Consider the following 24,327-nt stretch of genomic DNA (forward strand, 5'->3'; position numbering starts at 1 on the left):
ACAATTGCAACATTTAAAAGGCATTTTGATGGGGATGTGAATAGGAAGGGTTTGGAGAGATATGGGCCGGGTGCTGGCAGGTGGGACTAGATTGGGTTGGGATATCTGGTCGAGATTGGACGGGTTGGACTGAAGGATCTGTTTCCGTGCTGTACATCTCTCTGACTCTATATCACTCATAGCAATTATGGTACTTCCTTGCTCTACAATATGAATATTTTAATATGAGTGTGGAGATTGTTTCCTCTTTTTGCCATTTTGGTGGGATTTTGGGAGGGATGCAATGCCTTCTTCGGGCCTACCCACCTGACCAATTGAAACAAAGTCTCATTGTCCAGTTTTGGGCACTTATCTCACCTTCAACAAAGCAATGAGAGACCAATCCGCAAGAGACTGAGAATTGAAACCTCCTGAGGAAAATGGTGGGAATTATTGATTGCTGTCCAGTTGGTAAGTACCACTGGATTCTGGATTAGTGGTGCTGGAAGAGCACAGCAGTTCAGGCAACATCCAAAGAGCAGTGAAATCGACGTTTCGGGCAAAAGCCCTTCATCAGGAGGCCATTGATCCCTGTTCCAGAGGCTGGAGTCAATGGAGACATTTCTTATTATTTCTACTGATTAGCTAATCGCTGTGAATGCAAAGAACTAAAAATGAGCACATTAGGGCCAACCACTCCAGCTTCAACACAGCAATGAGAGGGGTGACTGATTGGGGTAAACAAAAATTGGATTGATAGGCTTGTGATTTTAAAAGTGTATATTTTAGATGAAGGAATAAAATGAAAACTAACAGGAATAAGTGAAAGCTAGGGCCAATATGGTAAAGTCATATAAGTAAGCAAAGTAGGGTCAGGGAAGTGCAGAAAAATTAGCATAAGGGAAGCAAGTTAAAAACTAACAGATGAAGTAAGTTTAAGATTTGACAGCACAAATTGGTTGAGTGGAATGAGTGGCCTGTAATATGTGGAACATCAGGAACCCTAGCAGGGTCCTAGATCAAAATTTCCTTCAATTTTTATTTCTTCAGTTTGGACTTCGAGGTCCTTGCTTGACAGCAACTTCTGGAATTGGAAGTCAATGCTGCAATCTGTGTTGGCACATCAATCACCATACATGGAACACATTTGCTCTTGAGATGGCAGGATAGACATATGAAGAGAGACTGGATGATATTCAATGAGGTTTAGAAAAATTAGGTTGAATCTCGTAGAAATCCATAAAATTCTAACAGGACTAGATAGTGGAAGGATGTTGCTGGTGGTGGGGGGAGTCCAAAAGACTGTGGTCACAGTTTAAGGATACAGTCATTTAGAACTCATGAGAAATTTCTTTCCCAGAGAGTGGTGAGACTGTGGAATTTCTGCCACAAAGAAGCAGTCAAGGCCAAACCACTGAATGCTTCAAGGAAGGAGTCAGATATACTCCTCAAGGATACAGGGAATGAAAAGAAATTGGGATCACTGTATGAAGTCAAATTATCAACCATAATCATATTGTAGTGCAGAACAGGCTCCAAAGGTTGAATGGCCTCCTGTTGCTTGTATTTTCTATGTTTCTAACATTAACTCATGCTGCAGGAGATAAACCCAGGCAGACAAGAGGAGGACTGTGGGAGGTAATCCAGGTTTTGGAAGTATTGTGCGTGGTAGTCCCAGATTGCAGAAAACTTTCAACAGCGGCAACTTCATACAAATGCCGATGACAACCAATCCCGAATGTGCTCATTTTGGTTCTTTGTATCCACAGCAATTAGCTAACTGGGGTAGGTAATTTGAAATGACTCCGGTCTCTAGAACTGGGATTAACCGCTTCCAGATGGTCTGCAATCAATGTTTCCTATCATTTTCCACAAAAGGTTTCAATTCTCAATCTCTTATTCTCAGATCTAAAAGGACAGAAATGTCACCCTACAACTCCCTCTGAAATGAGTGTGTCTGGTTGCAGTCCAGCCTTCTCTAATTCACAGTTTCCAAACAAAGCATTGTGTGTTATACTCACCAGCTTTAAATCTGAACCTACTTTGTGACTATTTTCCTGAAAGTAGGAAGAATAAGTTTGAAACAGGACTACATTTGTTTAAGGGAATATTGTTATCAAACTCATTGTTGACAAGGATCTAAGTTCAAGCTGTCAATCTCTAAACCCCCCATTTTATTGGGTTCCCTCGAAGTCCAAACTGAAGAAACAAAAATTCAAGGAGATTCTGATCTAGGAACCTGGTGGGGTCCCTGATGTTCCACATATTACAGGCCACTCATTCCACTCAACCAATTTGTGCTGTCAAGCCTTAAATTTACTTATTCTGTTAGTTTTTAACTTGCTTCCCTTATGCTAACTTTACTGCACTTCCCTGACCCTACTTTGCTTACTTATATGGCTTTACCATATTGGCCCTAGCTTTCACTTATTCCTGTTAGTTTTCATTTAATCCCTTCATCCTAAAATATACAGTTTTTAGATCACAAGCCTATCAATCCACTACCTCCCTGTGATGTCACTGTTTGATTTTTGTTTACTCCAATCAGTAACCCCTCTCATTGCTGTGAAGCTGAAGTGGTTGGCCCTAATGTGCTCATTTTTAGTTCTTTGCATTCACAGCGATTAGCTAACCAGTAGAAATAATAAGAAATGTCTCCATTGACTCCAGCCTCTGGTACAGGGATCAACAGCCTCCAGTGGTACTTACCAACTGGCCAGCAATCAATAATTCCCGGCAATTTCCACAGGGACTTTCAATTCTCAGTCTGTGCGGCTTGGTCTCTTTAATGGGCTGGCAGTTTTCATTGAGAACATTTTTTGAAAAAAGCAAATATTTTGAAAGTTAGGTACGTCATTCTGCAGGATAGTTCCTGGAAGGTTAGTGTGGACCCAGATCCATTTATTTGTTTTTCACCAATAGATTGTTGAGGTCAGAACATATTGTACCTATTGCAGTGACTAATAACACACAGATTAGGTCTGCAGTGGAAAGGGATGATATGTTCATTTCGGTTGTAGTAGGAGCCTGTAGGGTCCCTTAACATCAGCCCTAGTAAAAGTAAGAATTTAGTTTTTAGACACAGTCAAGAAGTTTGAAAGTAACACTCAATGGAGTAAATATAATACACTAAACTAGAAATCAATCACCATCAAACATCAGGAGATTTTCATAAAATCAAACAGACCATTCAGTCCATTGTGTTACTGATGATGCAATGGTAAATCCAATTTGTTCCACTCCCCTATTCTTTTTCCATAGTCCTGTAATTTTTCCACATTCACATTTATTCATGTTACTATTCAATCTGTTTCTGCCACCTGACATAACGTATTCTAGCTCATAATAACTTGGTATGAAGTAAATTTCTCATCTTCTTTTCCTTGTGTTCTGAAATTCATGTCCAGGGTTATCAACCTACTAGACTACTAATCCAGCAAATGTTCTGGAGTCCTGGGTTTGAACCCTGCCGCAGCAGATAGTGGTATTAGAATTCAATAAAATCTATCCGGAATTAAGAATCTATCACCACAAAACTATTGTTGATCCTTGGGAAAACACATGCAACACACTAATTTCCTTCACACCCTCCTCCTCGAACCTAACTTTAAAGTCCACAGGTAAGTGACTCAGTGTTATTGACTCAGTGTTCTTGTTTTTGGAGACAAAGTGTACAGTCATGGCAGCACAGGCAGTGGAATGTTCCTCCTGCAGGATGTTTGAGGTAGGAGTGACCACCGATACTCCTGCCGACTTCGTCTGCAGGAAATGCAGTCAGATCCTGCTCCTCACCGAACGAGTTAGGGAACTGGAACTGGAATTGGATGAACTGAGGATTATTCGAGAGGCTGAGAGGGTGATTGATAGAAGCTACAGGGACATAGTTACTCCGGAGAACAGAGGTAGCTGGGTAACAGTTCGAGGTGGGAAGGGGAAGAAGCAGGCAGTGCAGGGTTCCCCTGTGGTCGTTCCCCTAAAAAATAAGTATACAGCTTTGGAAACTGTTGGGGGGGACAGCCTTGCAGGTGTAAGCTGCAGTGAAGGGGTCTGTGGCTCTGAGACTCAGAAGGGAAAGGGGGAGAGGAGGAGAGCGCTAGTTATAGGAGACTCTCTAGTTAGAGGGACGGACAGGCGGTTCTGTGGACATGGGCGAGACTCTCGGATGGTTTGATGCCTCCCGGGTGCTAGGGTCCGAGACGTCTCAGACCGTGTCTTCAGAATCCTTAAGGGGGAGGGTGTGCAGCCAGAAGTCGTGGTACACATTGGCACCAACGACATAGGTAGGAAGAGGGGTGGGGAGGTCATTCAAGAGCTCATGGAGTTAGGCTGGAAGCTAAAAGCTAGGACAGACAGAGTCATCATCTCTGGGTTGTTGCCGGTGCCACGTGACAGTGAGGCAAAGAATAGGGAGAGATGCAGTTGAACACGTGGCTGCAAGGATGGTGTAGGAGGGAGGGCTTCAGATATTTGGACAATTGGACTGCATTCTGGGGAAGGTGGGACCTGTACAAACAGGACGGGTTGCACCTGAACCAGAAGGGCACCAATATCCTGGGGGGTAGGTTTGCTAGCACTCTTCGGGGGGGTTTAAGCTAATTTGGCAGGGGGATGGGATCCGGACTTGTAGTCCAACAAGTAAGCTAGCTGTGTGTCAGGATGCCCAAGACTGTAGGGAGGCTGTGGAGAAGGTAGCACTGACAGGGACTACTTGCGGACACAGAGATGGGCTCAAGTGCGTATACTTCAACGCAAGGAGTATCAGAAATAAGGTGGGTGAACTTAAGGCGTGGATCGGTACCTGGGACTACGATGTTGTGGCCATCACGGAAACGTGGATAGATGAGGGACAGGAATGGCTGTTGGAGGTTCCTGGTTACAGATGTTTCAGTAAGATTAGGGAGGGTGGTAAAAAAGGAGGGGGGGTGGCATTGCTAATTAGAAATGGTATAGCGGCTGCAGAAAGGAAGTTTGAGGGGGATCTGCCTCTGGAGGTAGTATGGGCTGAAGTCAGAAATAGGAAAGGTGCAGTCACCTTGTTGGGTGTTTACTATAGGCCCCCCAATAGCAGCAGAGATGTGGAGAAACAGATTGGGAAACAGATTTTGGAAAGGTGCAGAAGCCACAGGGTCGTAGTCATGGGCGACTTCAACTTCCCAAATATTGATTGGAAGCTCTTTAGATCAAGTAGATTGGATGGGGCGGTGTTTGTGCAGTGTGTCCAGGAAGCTTTTCTAACGCAGTATGCAGATTGTCCAACCAGAGGGGAGGCCATATTGGATTTGGTACTCGGTAATGAACCGGGACAAGTGGTGGGCTTGTTAGTGGGTGAACATTTTGGTGATGGTGACCACAATTCTGTGACTTTCACCTTGGTTATGGAGAGAGATAGGTGCGCACAACAAGGTAGATTTTACAATTGGGGGAAGGGAAATTACGATGCTGTAAGATAGGATTTGAGGAACATATGGTGGGAGCATAGGCTGTCAGGGAAGGATGTGGTGGAAATGTGGAACTTTTTCAAGGAGCAGATACGATGTGTCCTTGATATGTATGTACCTATCAGGCAGGAAAGAAATGGTCGTGTGAGGGAGCTTTGGTTGACGAGGGAGGTTGAATGTCTAGTAAAGAGGAAGAAGGAGGCTTACATAAGGTTGAGGAAACAGGGTTCAGACAGAGCAGTGGAGGGATACAGGATAGCCAGAAGGGACCTGAAGAAAGGGATTAGGAGAGCTAAGAGAGGGCATGAAAAATCCTTGGCGGATAGGATCAAGGATAACCCCAAGGCATTTTATGCGTATGTGAGAAACCTGAGAATGACGAGAACGAGGGTAGGTCCGACCAAGGACAGTAGTGGGAGACTGTGTATTGAGTCGGAAGAGATAGGAGAGGTCTTGAACAAGTACTTCTCTTCAGTATTTACGAACGAGAGGGACCGTATTGTTGAAGAGGAGAGTTTGAAACGGACTGTTAAGCTAGAAGAGATACTTGTTAGGAAGGAAGATGTGTTGGACATTTTGAACAACTTGAGGATAGACAAGTCCCCCGGGCCTGACGGGATATATCCTAGGATTATGTGGGAAGCAAGAGAGGAAATTGCAGTACCGTTGGCAATGATCTTCTCGTCTTCACTGGCAACGGGGGTGGTACCAGGGGACTGGAGAGTAGCGACTGTTGTGCCCCTGTTCAAAAAAGGGAATAGGGATAACCCCGGGAATTACAGGCCAGTTAGTCTTACTTCTGTGGTCGGCAAAGTAATGGAAAGGGTACTGAGGGATAGGATTTATGAGTATCTGGAAAGACACTGCTTGATTAGGGACAGCCAGCACAGATTTGTGAAGGGTAGGTCTTGCCTTACAAGTCTTATTGAATTCTTCGAGGAGGTGACCAAGCATGTGGATGAGGGTAGAGCAGTGGATGTAGTGTACATGGATTTTAGTAAGGCATTTGATAAGGTTCCCCATGGTAGGCTTATGCGGAAAGTCAGGAGGCATGGGATAGAGGGAAATTTGGCCAATTGGATAGAAAACTGGCTAACCGGTCGAAGGCAGAGAGTGGTGGTAGATGGTAAATATTCAGCCTGGAGCCCAGTTACAAGTGGAGTTCTGCAGGGATCAGTTCTGGGTCCTCTGCTGTTTGTAATTTTTATTAATGACTTAGATGAGGGAGTCGAAGGGTGGGTCAGTAAATTTGCAGATGATACAAAGATAGGTGGAGTTGTGGACAGTGACGAGGACATTTGTTGTTTGCAAAGGGACTTAGATATGATGCAGAGCTGGGCTGAGGAGTGGCAGATGGAGTTCAACCCTGCCAAGTGTGAGGTTGTCCATTTTGGAAGAACAAATAAGAATGCGGAATACAGGGTTAATGGTAGGATTCTTAGTCAGGTGGAGGAACAGAGGGATCTTGGGGTCTATGTACATAGATTTTTGAAAGTTGCCACTCGGGTGGATAGAGTTTGTAAGAAGGCCTATGGAGTATTATCGTTCATTAGCAGAGGGATTGAATTCAAGAGTCGTGAAGTGATGTTGCAGCTGTACAGGACTTTGTTTAGGCCACAGTTGGAGTACTGTGTGCAGTTCTGGTCGCCTCACTTTAGGAAAGATGTGGAAGCTTTGGAGAGGGTGCAGAGAAGATTTACCAGGATGTTGCCTGGAATGGAGAATAGGTCGTACGAGAATAGGTTGAGAGTTCTCGGCCTTTTCTCGTTGGAACGGCGAAGGATGAGGGGTGACTTGATAGAGGTTTATAAGATGATCAGAGGAATAGATAGAGTAGACAGTCAGAAACTTTTTCCCCGGGTACAACAGAGTGTTACAAGGGGACATAAATTTAAGGTGAAGGGTGGAAGGTATAGGGGAGATGTCAGGGGTGGGTTCTTTACCCAGAGAGTGATGGGGGCATGGAATGCGCTGCCCGTGGGAGTGATAGAGTCAGAATCATTGGTGACCTTTAAGCGGCATTTGGATGGGTACATGGATGGGTGCTTAATCTAGGTTAGAAGTTCGGCACAACATTGTGGGCCGAAGGGCCTGTTCTGTGCTGTATTGTTCTATGTTCTATGTTCTATGTTCTATGTTCTATGAAGGAAATATGCCATTCGTAGCTGATCTGGCCTACATGTGTCTCCAGACCCACAGTAATGTGGTTGCTTCTCAATTGCCCTCTGAAGTGGCCATTCATTTGTATCGATTGTAATCAAGTCTAAAAACAAATGAAGTCAGATAGTTCACCAGGCATCACAAACGATGCCAGAAACGATTTGGAGCTAAGTTCGGTACCCATAGGGAGGGCCTCAACCGGGACCTTGGGTTCATGTCACATTACAGGTGATCACCATTGCACTATACACACACAGATATTTCTACACACACACACTCTCACATACACACGGACACAGATACCCACACACACACTTATAGACACACACACTCCCACACATGCACCCCCTCACAGACTTAAGACACTCTGCACTCACTACACACACACACACACTTTCTCACACTCACAACCCCCACCCCAGACAGACGCATACACACAGACAGACAAAGACCGACATGCACACATATATTGTGGGGTGAATTTGTACTTGCAGAGTTACATTGCACTTTGCTCAAAAACTGCATACATTCATGTAGAACTCTCTTATCTCACTTTTTAGATTAGAATCAATCTAAACATCAGGTCATAGACAGAGAATACAGGGGGCTTACACCTTCAACATATTGTCTAGCTATCACCATTGTTAACAGCTAACCCGAGAATACAACTTTAAAAACAAGGGTTTTGTGATTTCCACATGAAAGAAGTGAAACTATCACTGTATTCTAACAGATGAAAGGCTTAACAGACAATCAATTTTTCAATGCATAATTTCAGTTACATCACACTACAAATTTTTGCTATAAATTCTGTGTTACGATCGAGCCCTCCACAATCACCTGATGAAGGAGCGACGCTCCGAAAGCCAGTGTGCTTCCAATTAAACTGTTGGACTATAACTTGGTGTTGTGTGATTTTTAACTTGATGCCAGAAACAACCCTGTTGATCTTGCAAAGTCCTCCTTACGAACACTGAAATTGGGTGCTAACACTGAAATTGGGAGAGCTGACTCACAGACTAGTCAAGCAACAGCCTGACATAGTCATTCTCATGGAATCATACCTAACAAGCAATGTCCCAGACACCACCATCACCATTCCTGGATATGTCCTGTCCCAATGCCCTTGGACTGCACTTTAGAGTTTTCAACACTGACTTTGGAACCCATGAAGTCTTGGAGCTTCAGATTAAACACGGACAAGGAAGCCTCCCACTCATAACAATGTATCATCTTTCCTCAGCTGATGAATCAGTACATGGTGAACGACACTTTGAAGAAGCACTGAAGATGGGAAGGGCACAAAAAGTATTCCGAGTGACGTGTTTCGATGTCCAAGCATTACTGATTGAGCTGATGGGCATGAAGGGCAAGGTTCGACAAGGTTCCCCATGGGAGACTGGTTAGCAAGGTTAGATCTCATGGAATACAGGGAGAACTAGCCATTTGGGTATAGAACTGGCTCAAAGGTAGAAGAGAGAGGGTGGTGGTGGAGGGTTGTTTTTCAGTCTGGAGGCCTGTGATCAGTGGAGTGCCACAAGGATTGGTGCTGGGTCCTCTACTTTTTGACACTTATATAAATGATTTGGATGCAAGCATAAGAGATATGGTTAGTTAGTTTACAGATGACACCAAAATTGGAGGTGTGGTGGACAGCAAAGAAGGTTACCTCAGACTACAACAGGGTCTTGATCAGCTGGGCCAATGGGCTGAGAAGTGGCAGATGGAGTTTAATTTAGATAAATGCGAGGTGCTACATTTTGGAAAGCAAATCTTAACAGGACTTATACACTTAATGGTAAGTTCCTAGGGAGTATTGCTGAACAAAGAGACCTTGGAGTGAACGTTCAGAGTTCCTTGCAAGTGGAGTCGCAGGTAGATAGGATAGTGAAAAAGGCTTTTGGTATACTTTGCTTTATTGGTCAAAGTACTGAGTACAAGAGTTGGGAGGTCATGTTGCAGCTTTACAGGTAATTGATTAGGCCACTGTTGGAATGTTGCATGCAATTCTTGTCTCCTTCCTATTGGAAAGATTTTGTGAAACTCGAAATGGTTTAGAAAAGATTTACAAGGATGTTGGAGGATTTGAGCTATAAAGAGAGGCTGAACAGGCTGGGGCTATTTTCCCTGGGGTCAGGGAGTCCAGAACTAGAGGGCATAGGTTTAGGGTGAGAGGGGAAAGATATAAAAGAGACCTAAGGGGCAACTTTTTCACACAGAGGGGGACGTGGATGGAATGAGCTGCCAGAGGAAGTGGTGGAGGCTGGTACAATTGCAACATTTAAAAGGCTTCTGGATGGGTATATGAATAGGAAGGGTTTGGAGGGATATGGCCCGAGTGCTGGCAGGTGAGACTACATTGGGTTGGGATAACTGGTCAGCATGGTCGGATTGGAACAAAGAGTGTTTCCATGCTGTACATCTCTATGACATAGTTGCTAGACTAGATCTGTAGCAGGTGATGAGGGAACCAACAAGATGGAAGAACATACTTGGCTTTCCTTACTAATCTGCCAGCTGCAGATCCGCCTGTCCATGACAGTATTTATAAGAATGACCACCACACAGTCCTTGTAGAAACAAAGTCTAGCCTTCACACTGAGAATATCCTCAATTGTGTTGTGTGGCAATGTCACTGTGTTAAATGGGATCGACTTCAAAGATCTACCAATACAAGACAAGGCAACCATGAGGAACTTTGGGCCATCATTAACAGCAGAATTGTACTCCGGCATCATCTGCAACCTCATAGCCCGACGTATCATCGACTCAGCCATTATCATCAAGCCAGAGAGATCAAGCCTGGTTCAGTGGAATGTGCACAAGGGCATGCCAGGAGCAGCACCAAGTATAGCTGAAAATGAGGTGAAGTTACCAAACAACTGCATGCCAAACTGCAACAAGGAATAGACACAGCTAAGCAATCCTGCAATTGACGGATCAGATCTAAGCTCTACAGTCCTGCCACAGCCACGGATGGACAATTAAACAAATATCCCAATTCTCAATGATGGAAGAAGTAAACTCATTAGTGCAAAAGATAAGACTGAAACTTTTGCAGCAATCTTCAGCCAGAAGTGCACAGTGAATGATTCATCTTGGCTTCTTCCAATGTTTCCTAGCATCACAGATGCCAGTCTTCAGCCAATTCCATTCATCCCACAGGGTATCAAGAAACAGTTGGAGACAATGGATACTTCAAAGGCCCTGAAAACATTCCGGCAATAGTAATGAAGACTTGTGCTCCAGAACTTTCCACTCCTCTAGCCAAGCTGTTCCAGTAGTTACAACAGTGACATCGACAATGTGGACAATTGCCCAGATATTTCCTGTAGATAAAAAGCAGGACAAATCCAACTCAGTCACTAACCGCCCTATCTGTCTACTCTTGATCATCAGTAAAGTATGAAAGGTGTCATCACCAGTACTATCAATCAGTACCCGGTCACATGAGGTGAGAGTGACAACTCTTGACGTTTGGTCACATTTGCCTGATTGTGGCAATTTGGAGCCTGAGCAAAATTGTAATCAATGGGTACCGGGGACAAACTCTCTACTAGTTGGGAGTCATAGTTGCTAATCATCTCAGATCTCTATAGGAATTCCTCAGGATAGTGTCCTACACGCCAATCTCCTTCAGCCGCTTCATCAAAGACATTCCCTCCATCATAAGGTCAGAAGTGGAGACATTCATTGATGATTGCACAACATTCAGCACCGTCTGTGACCCCTCAATTTCTGAAGCAGTCTGTGTTCAAATACAACTAGATCTGGACAGTATTCAGGCTTGGGCTGATAAGGGTCAAGTAACATTTGCCAACACAATATGTAGATAAGCCAACAAGAGGTGAGGCCATACTGGATTTGGTTCTGGGTAACGAACCAGGCCAGGTATTAGAACTAGAGGTAGGTGAGCACTTTGGGGACAGTGACCACAATTCGGTGATTTTTAGTCTAGTGATGGAGAGGGATAAGTGTGTACTACAGGGCAAGAGTTATAGCTGGGGGCAGGGAAATTATGATGCGTTGAGGCATGATTTAGGATGTGTGGATTGGAAAAGTAGATTCCAAGGCAAGAGCGTAATTGATATGTGGAACTTGTTCAAGGAGCAACTATTGAGTGTCCTTGATAAGTACGTACCTATCAGGCAGGGAGGAAAGGGTCGTGTGAGGGAGCCGTGGTTTAATAAGGAGTTGGAATCCCTTGTTAAATGGAAGAGGGCGGCCTTTGTAAAGATGAGGCGTGAAGGTTCAATAGGGGTGATTGAGAGTTATAAGGTAGCCCGGAAGGACCTGAAGAGAGAGCTAAGAGCAGCAAGGAGGGGACATGAAAGGTCCTTAGTTGGTAGGATTAGGGAAAACCCTAAGGCTTTCTATAGGTATGTTAGGAATAAAAGAATGACTAGGGAAGGAATAGGTCCAATCAAGGATAGTAATGGGAAGTTGCGTGTGGAGGCTGAAGAGATTGGGGAGGCACTGAATGAATACTTTTTGTCGGTATTCACTCAGGAACAGGACATTGTTGTCGATATGAATACTGCGGCACGAATAAGTAGAATGGATGGCTTTGAGATATGTAGAGAAGAGGTGTTGGAAATTCTGGCAAGGGTGAAAATAGATAAGTCCCCTGGGCCTGATGGCATTTATCCTAGGATTCTCTGGGAAGCAAGGGAGGAGATTGCAGAGCCATTGGCCTTGATTTTTGTGTCCTCTTTGTCTACAGGAGTAGTGCTAGAGGACTGGAGGCTAGCAAACGTGGTTCCCTTGTTCAAGAAGGGGAGTAGGGATAATCCTAGTAACTATAGGCCAGTGAGTCTCACTTCTGTTGTGGGCAAAGTCTTAGAGAGAATTGTAAGGGATGGGATTTATGCACATCTGGATAAGAATGATGTGATCAAGGATAGTCAGCATGGTTTTGTGAAGGGCAGGTCGTGCCTCACAAACCTTATTGAATTCTTTGAGAAGGTGACTAAGGAGGTAGATGAGGGGAAAGCGGTAGATGTGGTATATATGGATTTTAGTAAGGCGTTTGATAAGGTCCCCCATGGTAGGCTACTGCAGAAAATACAGAGATATGGCATTGAGGGTGAGTTGGAGGTTTGGATTAGGAATTGGCTCTCTGGAAGAAGACAGAGGGTAGTAGTTGATGGCAAAGGTTCATCTTGGAGTGCCGTCACTAGCGGTGTTCCGCAAGGATCTGTTTTGGGACCATTGCTGTTTGTCATTTTTATAAATGACCTGGAGGAAGGGTTAGAAGGTTGGGTGAGCAAGTTTGCGGATGATACGAAATTCGGAGGAGTTGTAGACAGTGAGGAAGGATATGGCAGGTTACAGCGGGATATAGAGAAGCTGCAGAGCTGTGCAGAAAGGTGGCAAATGGAGTTCAATGTAGCTAAGTGTGAAGTGATTCACTTTGGTAAGAGTAATAAAAAGATGGATTACTGGGCTAATGGTCGGATACTTGGTAGTGTGGAAGAGCAGAGGGATCTTGGTGTCCATGTACACAGATCTCTGAAAGTTGCCACCCAGGTAAATAGTGCAGTGAAGAAGGCATATGGCGTACTGGCTTTTATTGGTAGAGGAATTGAGTTCCGGAGTCCTGAGGTCATGCTGCAGTTGTATAAGACTCTGGTGCGGCCGCATCTGGAATATTGTGTGCAGTTTTGGTCGCCATACTATAGGAAGGATGTGGAGGCACTGGAACGGGTGCAGAGGAAGTTTACCAGGATGTTGCCTGGTATGGTAGGAAGATCCTATGAGGAAAGGCTGAGGCACTTGGGGTTGTTTTCATTGGAGAAAAGAAGGTTTAGGGGTGATTTGATAGAGGTGTACAAGATGATTAGGGGGTTAGATAGGGTTGACAGTGAGAACCTTTTTCCACGTATGGAGTCAGCTATTACAAGGGGGCATAGCTTTAAATTAAGGGGGGGTAGATATAGGACTGATGTTAGGGGTAGGTTCTTCACTCAGCGAGTCGTAAGTTCATGGAATGCCCTGCCAGTAGCAGTAGTGGACTCTCCCTCTTTATGGGTATTTAAGTGGGCATTGGATAGGTATATGGAGGATAGTGGGTTAGTGTAGGTTAGGTGGGCTTTGATCGGCGCAACATCGAGGGCCGAAGGGCCTGTACTGCGCTGTATTCTTCTATGTTCTATGTTCTAACTTAAATGCCAGGCCATAATCATCGCATGAGAGACAATCTAAAAAGCATCACTGAATTTTCCACTATCAACATCTTTGGGGTCACACAGAACATTGAACAGTACAGCACAATGCAGTCCTTCAGCCCTTTTATCCAATTCTAAGATCAAATTAACCTACAAATCTTCATTGTACTGTCTACCATGGGGCCTATTCATGAGTCACTTAAATGTCCCTAATGTATCTGACTCTACTACTACTGCTGGCAGTGTCTTCCGTGCACCCACTACCCTCTGTGTAAAGAACCAATGTCTGGTATTTCCCCTCAACCTTCCTCCAATCATCTTAAAATTATTCCCACTTGTGATAGACATTTCTATTGGGGACAAAGGTCTCTGGCTATCCACTCCATCTGTGCCTCATCATCTTATGCACCTCTATCAAGTCACCTCTCATCCTCCTTTTCTCCAATGAGAAAAGCCCTAGCTCCCTCAAACTTTCTTCATAAGACATGCCCTCCAGTCCAGGCAGCATCCTGGTAAATTCTTGTGGGCGGCACAGTGGCACAGTGGTTAGCACTGCTGCCTCACAGCGCCAGAGACCCGGGTTCATTTCCCGCCTCAGGCGACTGTGGAGTTTGCACCCAGGTTTCCTCCGGGTGCTCCGGTTTCCTCCCACAGTCCAAAGATGTGCAGGTCAGGTGAATTGGCCATGCTAAATTGCCCGTAGTGTTAGGTAAGGGGTAGATGTAGATGTAGATGTAGATGTAGGGGTATGGGTGGGTTACGCTTCGGCGGGGCGGTGTGGACTTGTTGGGCCGAAGGGCCTGTTTCCACACTGTAAGTAATCTAATCTAATCTTCATGTAAATCTCCTCTGTACCCTCTCTAAAGCTTCCACATCTTTCCTATAATGAGGCGACCACAACTGAACACAAAATTTCAAGTGTGGTCTAATCAGGGCTCTATACAGCTGCAGTATGACCAGTTAATTCCCCTGTTACTGAAAGCCAGCACACCATATGTCTGCTTAACAATGCTATCAACTTGGATGGCAACTTTGAGGGATCTATGGACTTGGACCCCCAAGATCCTTCTGTTCCTCCACACTGCCAAGTATCTTGCTTTTAACTTTTCAAGGTTGAACTCCATCTGTAACTTATCAGTCCAGTTCTGCATCCTGTCAATGTCCCGTTGCAATGTACAACAGCCCTGCGCACTATCCACAACCCCACCAAAATTCATGTCATCGGCAAACTTACTAACCCACCCTTCCACTTTCTCATCCAAGTCATTTATAAAAATCACAAACAGCAGAGGTCCCAGAACTGATCTTTGCGGAACACAACTGGTCACTGAGCTCCAGGCTGAATAAGTTCCAACTATCAGCACCCTCTGTCTTCTTTGACCAGACAATTCTTTATCCAGACAGCCAGATTTCCCATGTATCCCATGCCTCCTTACTTTCTAAATTAGCTTTAAATGGGGAACCTTATCAAATACCTTGCTAAAATCCATATACACTACATCCACTGTCCTACCTTCATCAATGTGTTTTGTCACATCCTCAAAGAATTCAATAAGGTTTGTGAAGCATGACCTGCTCCTCACATAGCCATGCTAATTACCTCTAAACAAACCATAGTTTTCCAGATAATCATAAATCCTGTCTCTCAGAATCCTCTCCAATAGATAGCCCACCATAGCTGTAGGACTGACTGGTCTGTAATTCCCAGGATTATCCCGATTCCCTTTCTTGAACAAAGGAATACCATTTGCCACCCTCTAATCATTTGGCACTACTTCAGTGGATAGTGAGGATGCCAGATCATTGCCAATGTCGCAGCAATCTCGTCCCTCACTTCCTGTATAATTTAGGGTGTTTCCTGTCTGGCCTAGGGGATTTATCTATCCTCATATTTTCAAAATTTTCAGCACATCCTCCCTTTTAACATCAACCCATTCTAGCATATCAGTCTACTGAAGCACGGTATTTATTAAGGACCTCCCCTACCTCCTCTGACCCAAGGCGCAAGTTCCCTCCACTGTCCTTGAGTGGCCTTACCCTCACTCTGGCCATTCTCTTGTTCCTCACGCAAGTGTAGAATGCCTTAGGATTTTCCTTAATCCTACTCACTAAAGCTTTTTCATTCCTCTTCTAGCTCTCCTAAGTCCATTCTTCAGCTCCTTCCTGGCTACCTTGTAACCCTCTAAATCCCTGTCTGATCCTTGTCTCCTCAACCTTAAGTACACATCCTTCTTCCTCTTGTCACCCAATGTTCTTTCAACCTACCATCCCTTTCTTGCCTCAGTGGGACAAACCTGTCCAGCACTATCCAACCTCCACATTTCTGTTGTGCATTTACCCGAGAACATCTGTTCCCAATTTAGGCACCCCAATTCCTGCCTAATAGCATTGTAATTCCCACTCTCCCAATTAAATATTTTCCCATACCGTCAGCTTCTATCCCTCTCCATGAGTGTAATAGAAATCAGGGAGTTGTGATCACCATCACCGAAATGCTCTCTCATTGAGAAATCTAACACCTGCCAAGGTTCGTTGCGAAGCACCAATTCCAATATAGCTTCCTTTATCCCTGAAATCATTCTCATGAATTTATGTTGCAACGTCAATTTCACATTTTTCCTGAAGTGTGGCACCCAGAACTGGATGAAAACTTTAGCTGAGACTGTGGGAGTGTTCTTTACAGGTTAGCATAACTCCTTTGCTCCCCAGTTCTGATAAAGGATCACTGGATCCAAAACGTAAGCACTGCCTTCTCTGCACAGATGCTGCCAGAGTCGTTGGGCTTTTTACAGCAATTTTTGTTTTTGTTTCTCTCGTTTTGAAGGCATTGTACTTGCCTCTCAATAATTTATAAAGCTTACATTTCATCAGCAAATTTGGAAATTGTACCCTAACACTGCAAGGGCTAAGTCATTAACATTTATAGGTAACATATCGACCCAGAACTCTCATTCCTTGAGTAATCTGTCCATAATTTTGCCAGCCTTGCTCTCTGTCCTACCCCTCGGCTGCCACTGCGCATGTCCATTAGCAAGCCCAGACCCCGTGACCCAACCAAGATGAAGGCGGGGCCGGTCGCCGTGGTGACCAGCTGATGATGGGCTGTCTGGTTGGGAGGGATCGCGTTCGCAACACGTCGGGCTCGGGACCGCGCGCAACGTAAGCGGCTCGGGACCGCGCGTGCTCTGTCAGTGTCGGGAACGTGCGGCAGGTGGTCACTTCGCTTTGGATTCTAGTCCAGATCCACTGGGAGCCAAGTACCTGGGCGTCATGTGGGCAGCCGGCGGGGTCGTGAGGCGATTGTCTACCGCGGCGGTGAGGATGGAGGATGCCCCGAGTGGCTGGGAGGGACAGAGACCCCCCCCACCCCCCCTTCATAAACACACCACCGGCTTCAGCCCTTCCCCCGAGATCACACCCCTGGCCACATTGCCCTCTGCTCCCGTGGGCTCTCTCTCCCGGATCGCACCTACCCCCGGGGTCTGGTCTCCTCCACTTTCCCCCCCCCCCCCCCCCCGCCTACCCCCGGCTGGGCTCTTCCAGCTGCTCCTGGGTGGACACGTTGCAGCAGCTGCGGGAGGTTGTGAGGAGCCCTGCGTTTCGGCTGAACCCGTCTGCTCCTCATCTCCCTGCAAACCCCTCCAGAATGTCCCTTCGATCTCCCCAATAAGCTCCTCGTCCTTTTCACCTCCTCAACCTTCTCCGACTTCTCGAGCTCTCTCCAATTGCTCGTTTCTTTTACCTCTATCTCAACCACCTCTGTTCAACCTCCCCAGTCACTTCTTGGATCTGTTTGATGCCATCTCATGTCTCCTCGAAACTATCTTGACATTCTCAACGAACACCACCTTATAACCCCCCCCCCCCCCGACTCCCACTCCATCTCCTCAGTATTCCCGACCACCTTGCTACACCCTGACCTCCTTAATGTACCCTGACCTTCTTGATGTTCCTCAACATCTTCAAATCCCCTGACCTCCTTGATCCTCCCACCACCCCTATTCCCCCATCTTTGCCCTCTGCACTCCTGACTCTCCCCACACCCTGTCATGCCTCCTCTCTCATACTCTAGTTTTATTGTACTTTAATCTGGTTGCTTTCTTTTTAAATAGATCTGTTACCAGAACAAGCTAAATGTGGCTTTAATAGGTCAGAGCCTATTCGGGCAAGAGGTTTACACTAACCTGCAGAAACAAGGGCACAAGGTTGTGGGAGTGTTCACGATCCCTGACCGGGATGGGAAGGCTGATCCCCTGGGTGAGTACAGCCATTAATGTGCTGTGACAACTGATGCTTATTTTCTTCATTGTAATTTTAGTGTTTTGGACAGGAGTAAACAGGTTGTCATAGATGATGTTACCTCCCCTTTACCAAAGTCAAAAAGACACAAGCTAGAACTAAATAGCATCTCTCATGTGATGACTATGCCAAGATGTTTGACTTGAGTTTTATTAAGCAAAATTAGACACTGAGCCACATTGGGGTAAATGGCCAAATGTTTGGGAAATGAAGTTAGTTTGAAGGAATGTTTTTAAAAAAGCAAAGACAGGTTGAAAGGCAGAGAGGATTATGAAGGAAAAGTAGAACCTGGGCCACAGGCATGCTGACAGTTGAGGACAGTAAAATCTGGGGATTCTTGGAGGGAGCACAGTTGTGCTGCTGAAGTTAATAGAGCAATGGAGAGACCCTGCCCGTGACTATATTACTTCTCAACCTCCCCTTTTTCACTTACCATCTACATATGTAACATATCCACTCTTCATAACCTAATTTCTTATTTTGTCAGTTTGGTGGTTCTGGATTGTATCAATGTCCTTTTGTACACTGATGCCCAGAGCTGTACACATTATTCTGAACATGGTCAGACTTGTGTTTTAGAAAATAACAGGATTACATCAATATTTTGACTAAAGATTAATCTTTCAGTAAATTCAGACACGTAATTTTTTGTCATCACTGCCAATAGTTCCAATTTGTTGTCACTTAGGACCTCCAGGTTCCCCTCATTTACCTTGTACATTATTTAATTTTCATTTGTGTCATGGTTCCATTCCTGAGTTTCTAGTCTTATGCATAGGAAGTGGTGGAGGCAAGTACAATTATAACATGTAAAAGTCATCTGAATGGCTATATGAATAGAAGGGGTTTGCAGGGATAGGGACCAAATGCTGGCAAATGGGGCTAGGTTAGATTGGGATGTCTGGCTGGCACGGATGAATTGGACTGACGAGTCTCTTTCTGTGCTGTATGATTCTGTGACAGTGACTCTGTGTAGAACCTACTTTGTTTCATTTGCCACGTGTCTGGCTAATTCACTTATCTTATTCCTTCCTCAGCTTATCACATTCAGCTTTACAGTCTTTAATTAACCTTGTCCATTATGTTTGTGACGCCTTGTTGCATTAAACAATCATATTAATTGTTATAAGCAGAATTATTTGAAGTAATAACTTCCATGGTCAGGTCAGCTCCTAAAAGACAGCAGCTTCATTTTAAACCAAACGACTACTATTATTTATACTGAATTTCACGTCCAGTTTGAAGCATATTTCTAGGCTGTCTACATTACACTTTATATAGGCTAAGATATTGAACTTAAAGGTCAAGTCAATAATGCATAGGGAGTCTTTTAATTTACTCACCATCTGCCACAGATTTAGTAACTCTGCCTTAATTCCTTAAAGGGACTATCACTTTTTGGACTACAAATTAAAATCATAGAATCATTATAGAATCCCGACAGTGTGGAAACAGGCCATTTGGCCCAACCAATCCACACTAATGCTCTGAAGAGTAACACACTCAGACCCATTCCCCTATCCTATTACTCTGCATTTACCCCTAACTAATGCACCTAACCTACACATCTGTACAAGAAGGGTAGTAGGGATATTCCAGCTAACTACAGACCAGTGAACCTAACGTCGGTGGTGGGAAAGTTGCTGGAGAAGGTACTGAGGGGATAGGATCTGTTTATATTTAGAAAAGAATGAGCTTTTCAGTGATAGGCAACGTGGTTTTGTGCAGGAGAGATTGTGCCTTACCAACTTAAGAGTTCTTCAAGGAAGTGACCAAGTTGATAGATGAAGGAAGGGCTGTTGATGTCATATGGACTTTAGTAAGGCATTTAATAAGGTTCCCCATTGTAGACTAATGGAGAAAGTGAAGTCACATGGTATGCAGGGTGTTCTAGCTAGGTGGATAAAGAACTGGTTGAACAACAGGAGACAGAGAGTAATAGTTGAAGGGAGTTTCTCGAAATGGAGAAAGGTGACCAGTGGTGTTCCACAGGGGTCAGTGTTGGGACCACTGTTGTTTGTAATATACATAAATGATCTGGAAGAGGGCACTGTTGGTATGATCAGCAAGTTTGCAGATGACAAGAAGATTGGTGGAGTAGTAGAAAGCATAAGGGACTGTCAGAGAATACAGGAGGTTATAAATAGACTGGAGAGTTGGGCGGAAAAGTGACAGGTGGAGTTCAATCCAGACAAATGTGAGGTGATGCATTTAGGCAAGACTAATTCAAGAGCGAATTATACAATGAACGGAAGAGCCTTGGGAAAAGTTGGCGGGCAGAGAGATCTCGGAGTGCAGGTTCATTGTACCCTGAAGGTTGCTGCATAGGTGGACAGAGTGGTCAAGAAGGCATATAGTATGCATGCCTTCATTGGACGGGGTATTGAGTATAAGAGCTGGCAAGTCATGTTAACATTGTACAAGACATTGGTTTGGCTGTGTTTAGAATACTGTGTACAGTTCTGGTCGCCACACTACCAAAAGGATGTGGAGGCTTTGGACAGGGTGCAGAGAAGGTTTTTGAAGATGTTGCCTGGTATGGAGGTGCTAACTATGAAGAAAGGTTGAGTAGGTTAGGTTTATTTTCATTAGAAAAAAGGAGATTGAGGGGGACCTGATTGAGGTTTATAAAATCATGAAGGGTATAGACAGGGTGGATAGAGACAAGCTTTTTCCCAGGGTGAAGGATTCAAGAACGAGATGTCATGCTTTCAAGGTGAGAGGTGGAAAGTTTAAGGGGGATACACGCGGCAAGTATTTCACACAGAGGGTGGTGGGCGTTTGGAGCACGTTGCCAGCAGAAGTGGTAGAGGCAGGCACGGTAGATTCATTTAAGATGCGTCTGGACATTTGCCTGTGTAGGTGGGGAGCAGAGGGATACAGATGCTTAGGAATTGGGTGACAGGTTCAGATCGTACATTTGGATCAGCTCAGACTTGGAGAGCCAAAGGGCCTGTTCCGGGGCTGTAAATTTTCTTTGTTCTTATCCCTGAACAGTATTGGCAATTTAGAATGGCCAATTCACCTGACCTGCACATATTTGGACTGTGGGAGAAAACCGGAGCACCAGGAGGAAACCCACGTAGACACTGGGTGAATGTGCAAACTCCAGGCAACCAGTCGCCCAAGGCTGGAATCAAACCTGGGTCCCTGGCACTGTGAGGTGGCAATGCTAACCACTGAGCCACCGTGCCACCCATGTTAAAAGGAAATTCTGTCAAGCTTATCTAATGTCTTGATTTAATTGTTTGTCAAGGCTTTCTATTCATATAGGGGAGTCCACGTATCGTATGTTGCTATTGCCAGCAAGTTTACTTCAACAGCTAATCAGCTCGTTATCAGTGGAACGTGGCATGTAATGTTGGTTTTTAATGTGGATTAAATATTCAGTAATGAGACTTTCATGATGAGCAGTTTTATGGGGAATTTTCTTGTTACTCTAGAGTAAGAATATTTTGTAAACATCATTGTGCATTTGTTGTAGGTATAAAAAAACTCCACAAGAGAAAGTTCTGTAAATAAAGAAAGAGAGAAGTGATTGTACTGACTGAACAGAGTCTGAACTCTCGATAGCAAAGTTAAACATTTCTTAGATGGCTATCTTTATTTATTCTGTTCCTAGCCTGAAACCAGCAGTTTATTATACCCACCAGAGTGAAGGATGCCAGTGCTGGTGATTTTCATGTTGAATGTTACAAGTTAGCTGTCAGCTACATTGAAATTTGTGGAGTGAAGCACTCATATCAGCCCCACTCTGGCCAGATTGGAAATAGTTTAGTTGAGCAAAGCTACAACCTCAAAGTGTGCTGATTTTGCAAAATGCTTATGGGCAGGTATTTTGATAGTTTCTGTTCTAAAATAGTTACACCTAATAATAGAATTGCAATGGAAGGTAATCAGAAATAGAATTCTACATGGAGTGTGGCATTCGCTTGGAACTTGATACAACAATGTGTTATTTCTGATTTGCTTGATTTTTCTAACTTTTCTCAAAGTTGACAATTCTTGTAAAGATTTGTTTATCATCTAATGCTAAAATAAAAAGGGTGGCACGGAGGTTTAGTAGCTAGCACTGCGGCCTCACAGCCTTAGGGACCCAGATTCAATTCCAACCTTGGGTGACTGTCTGTGTGGAGTTTACACATTCTCCCTCTGTCTGCGTGGGTTTCCTCCTGGTGCTCTGATTTCTTCCACTGTCCAAAGATATGTAGTTTAGGTGAATTGGCCATGCTAAATTGCCCAAAGTGTTCAGGGATGTGTAGGCTAGGTACGTTAGTCAGGGCAAATGTACAATAATAGGGTAGGGGAAATCCATCTGGGTGGGTTACTCTTCGGAGGGTCAGTGAGGACTTGTTGGGCCAAATAGCCTGTTTCCACACTGTTGTGATTCTATGACGATCATTACCTATCTCTTTCTTGGTCTGAATATATATTTTTTTAATGAATTTTTCATCAAACTTCCAGTAAGTTGTGTGGAGATGAAAATAAAGCACTTAGATATTGCAAGGTAAGCATTGATGGTACTCTGTCACCTTTAAGCTGCTACAAAAATAACATGGGATATATGTAGGATTTCAATCTAAGGCAATATTTTACTTGCAGTTTGTAACTGGAATTTTGTTGCTGGATTTGTGTTCTCCTGTCACCCTTTCCACAGTGACTCAGACACAGTCATCTTATGTTGTGATACAAAACTAGAAGGTTACAATTTCACACCCTCATCTCGGCAGAGTTAGCTGGTCACAACCGAATCCTGGGGCAAGTTCAAAGATTGGTCCAAAAAAACTCTGCACAGAAAAGTGATTGATCGTTCAGGGTTCCAGCTTTTGTGGCTTCTGCTGAGAGTGGGATGAAAGTGGGAGAGGCCGTGCCGATGGGGATGTACCTACTAGGAAAGGTGCAAATCTTGACCTACTTTTCTGAAATAAGGTAGGGCAGGTGACTGAGGTGTCAGTGAAGGAGCACTTTGGGGCCAGCGACCATAATTCTATTAGGTTTAAATAGTGATGGAAAAGGATAGACCAGATCTAAAAGTTGAAGTTCTAAATTGGAGAAAGGCCAATTTTGACGATATTAGGCAAGAACTTTCAAAAGCTGATTGGGCACAGATGTTTGCAGGTAAAGGGACAGCTGGAAAATGGGAAGCCTTCAGAAGTTAGACAACGAGAGTCCAGAAAAAGTATATTCCTAGTAGGGTGAAAGGAAAGGCTGGTAGATATAGGGAATGCTGGCTGACTGAAATTGAGGTCTTGGTGCAGAAAAAGAAGAAAGCATATGTCGGGTATAGACAGGATAGATCGAGTGAATCCTTAGAAGAGTATAAAGGCAGTAGGAGTATACTTAAGAGGGAAATCAGGAGGGCAAAAAGGGGACATGTGATACCTTTGGCTAATGGAGTTTAGGAGAATCCAAAGGATTTTTACAAATACATTAAGGACAAAAAGGTAACTAGGGAGAGAATAGTGCCCCATAAGCATCAGCAAAGCGGCCTTTGTGTGGAGCTGCAGGAGATGGGGGAGATACTAAATGAGTATTTTGCCAGGAATTATAAAATCATGAGGGTCGTGGATAGGATAAATGGACAAAGTTATTCCCTGGGGTAGGCATAGGTTTCGGGTGAGAGGGGAAAGATATAAAAGAGACCTAAGGGACAACCTTTTCATGCAGAGGGTGGTACGTGTATGGAATGAGCTGCCAGAGGAAGTGGTGGAGGCTAGTACAATTGCAACATTTAAAAGGCTTCTGGATGGGTATATGAATAGGAAGGGCTTGGAAGGCTATGGGCCAGGTACTGGCAGGTGGGACTAGATTAGGTTGGGATATCTGGTCGGCATGGACAAGTTGGACCAAAGGGTCTATTTCCATGCTGTATATCTCTATGACTCTGATGTCTCCATTGACTTTGGGAGGGGCCTTGATTAATGCCCTAAGTCAGAGTAGGAGAGCCCCATCAAGTCAAAGCAGGAAGGGCCTTGACCAACACCCGCAATGAAGGCAGGAGGGGCTTTGACAGTGAGTTCAGGAATAGCCTTCTCTTCTTTAGAAATTTGGCACTTCTTTTGTTCAGCCTGAAACCGATTTGTGGCTTACTGTAAATTGAATGATTTTGGATAGTGAGGAAGCCTTCAGGGCAGCAGTCTTTGTCTCAAAGCTGGAGTATAAAAATTTTAACTGTTTGTAGCTGTGAGGTTTAACACAGAGAAAACAAATAGTACGAATTTGCTGACAGGAGTTTTCAAAGCAGAAGTCATCAGACACAAGGCGAATGAAATATTTTGAACAGA

At 44.4% G+C, this 24,327-nt stretch overlaps 1 protein-coding gene across 1 annotated transcript in view; it reads left to right on the top strand.

Moving 5' to 3' along the window:
- Nucleotides 1-16,866: 16,866 nt before the first annotated feature.
- Nucleotides 16,867-24,327, top strand: part of LOC140466792 (mitochondrial 10-formyltetrahydrofolate dehydrogenase-like) — a 144,819-nt gene continuing 137,358 nt past the window's right edge. Inside the window, exons 1-2 of the mRNA XM_072562431.1 lie at nt 16,867-17,059; nt 17,857-18,001. Coding sequence (XP_072418532.1) covers nt 17,015-17,059; nt 17,857-18,001 — 190 coding nt within the window. The 5' untranslated portion in view covers nt 16,867-17,014. The remainder of the gene's footprint in view (nt 17,060-17,856; nt 18,002-24,327) is intronic.

The sequence above is a fragment of the Chiloscyllium punctatum genome, chromosome 44 (genome assembly GCF_047496795.1).
Source record: "Chiloscyllium punctatum isolate Juve2018m chromosome 44, sChiPun1.3, whole genome shotgun sequence".
NCBI classification, from domain to species: Eukaryota; Metazoa; Chordata; class Chondrichthyes; order Orectolobiformes; family Hemiscylliidae; genus Chiloscyllium; species Chiloscyllium punctatum.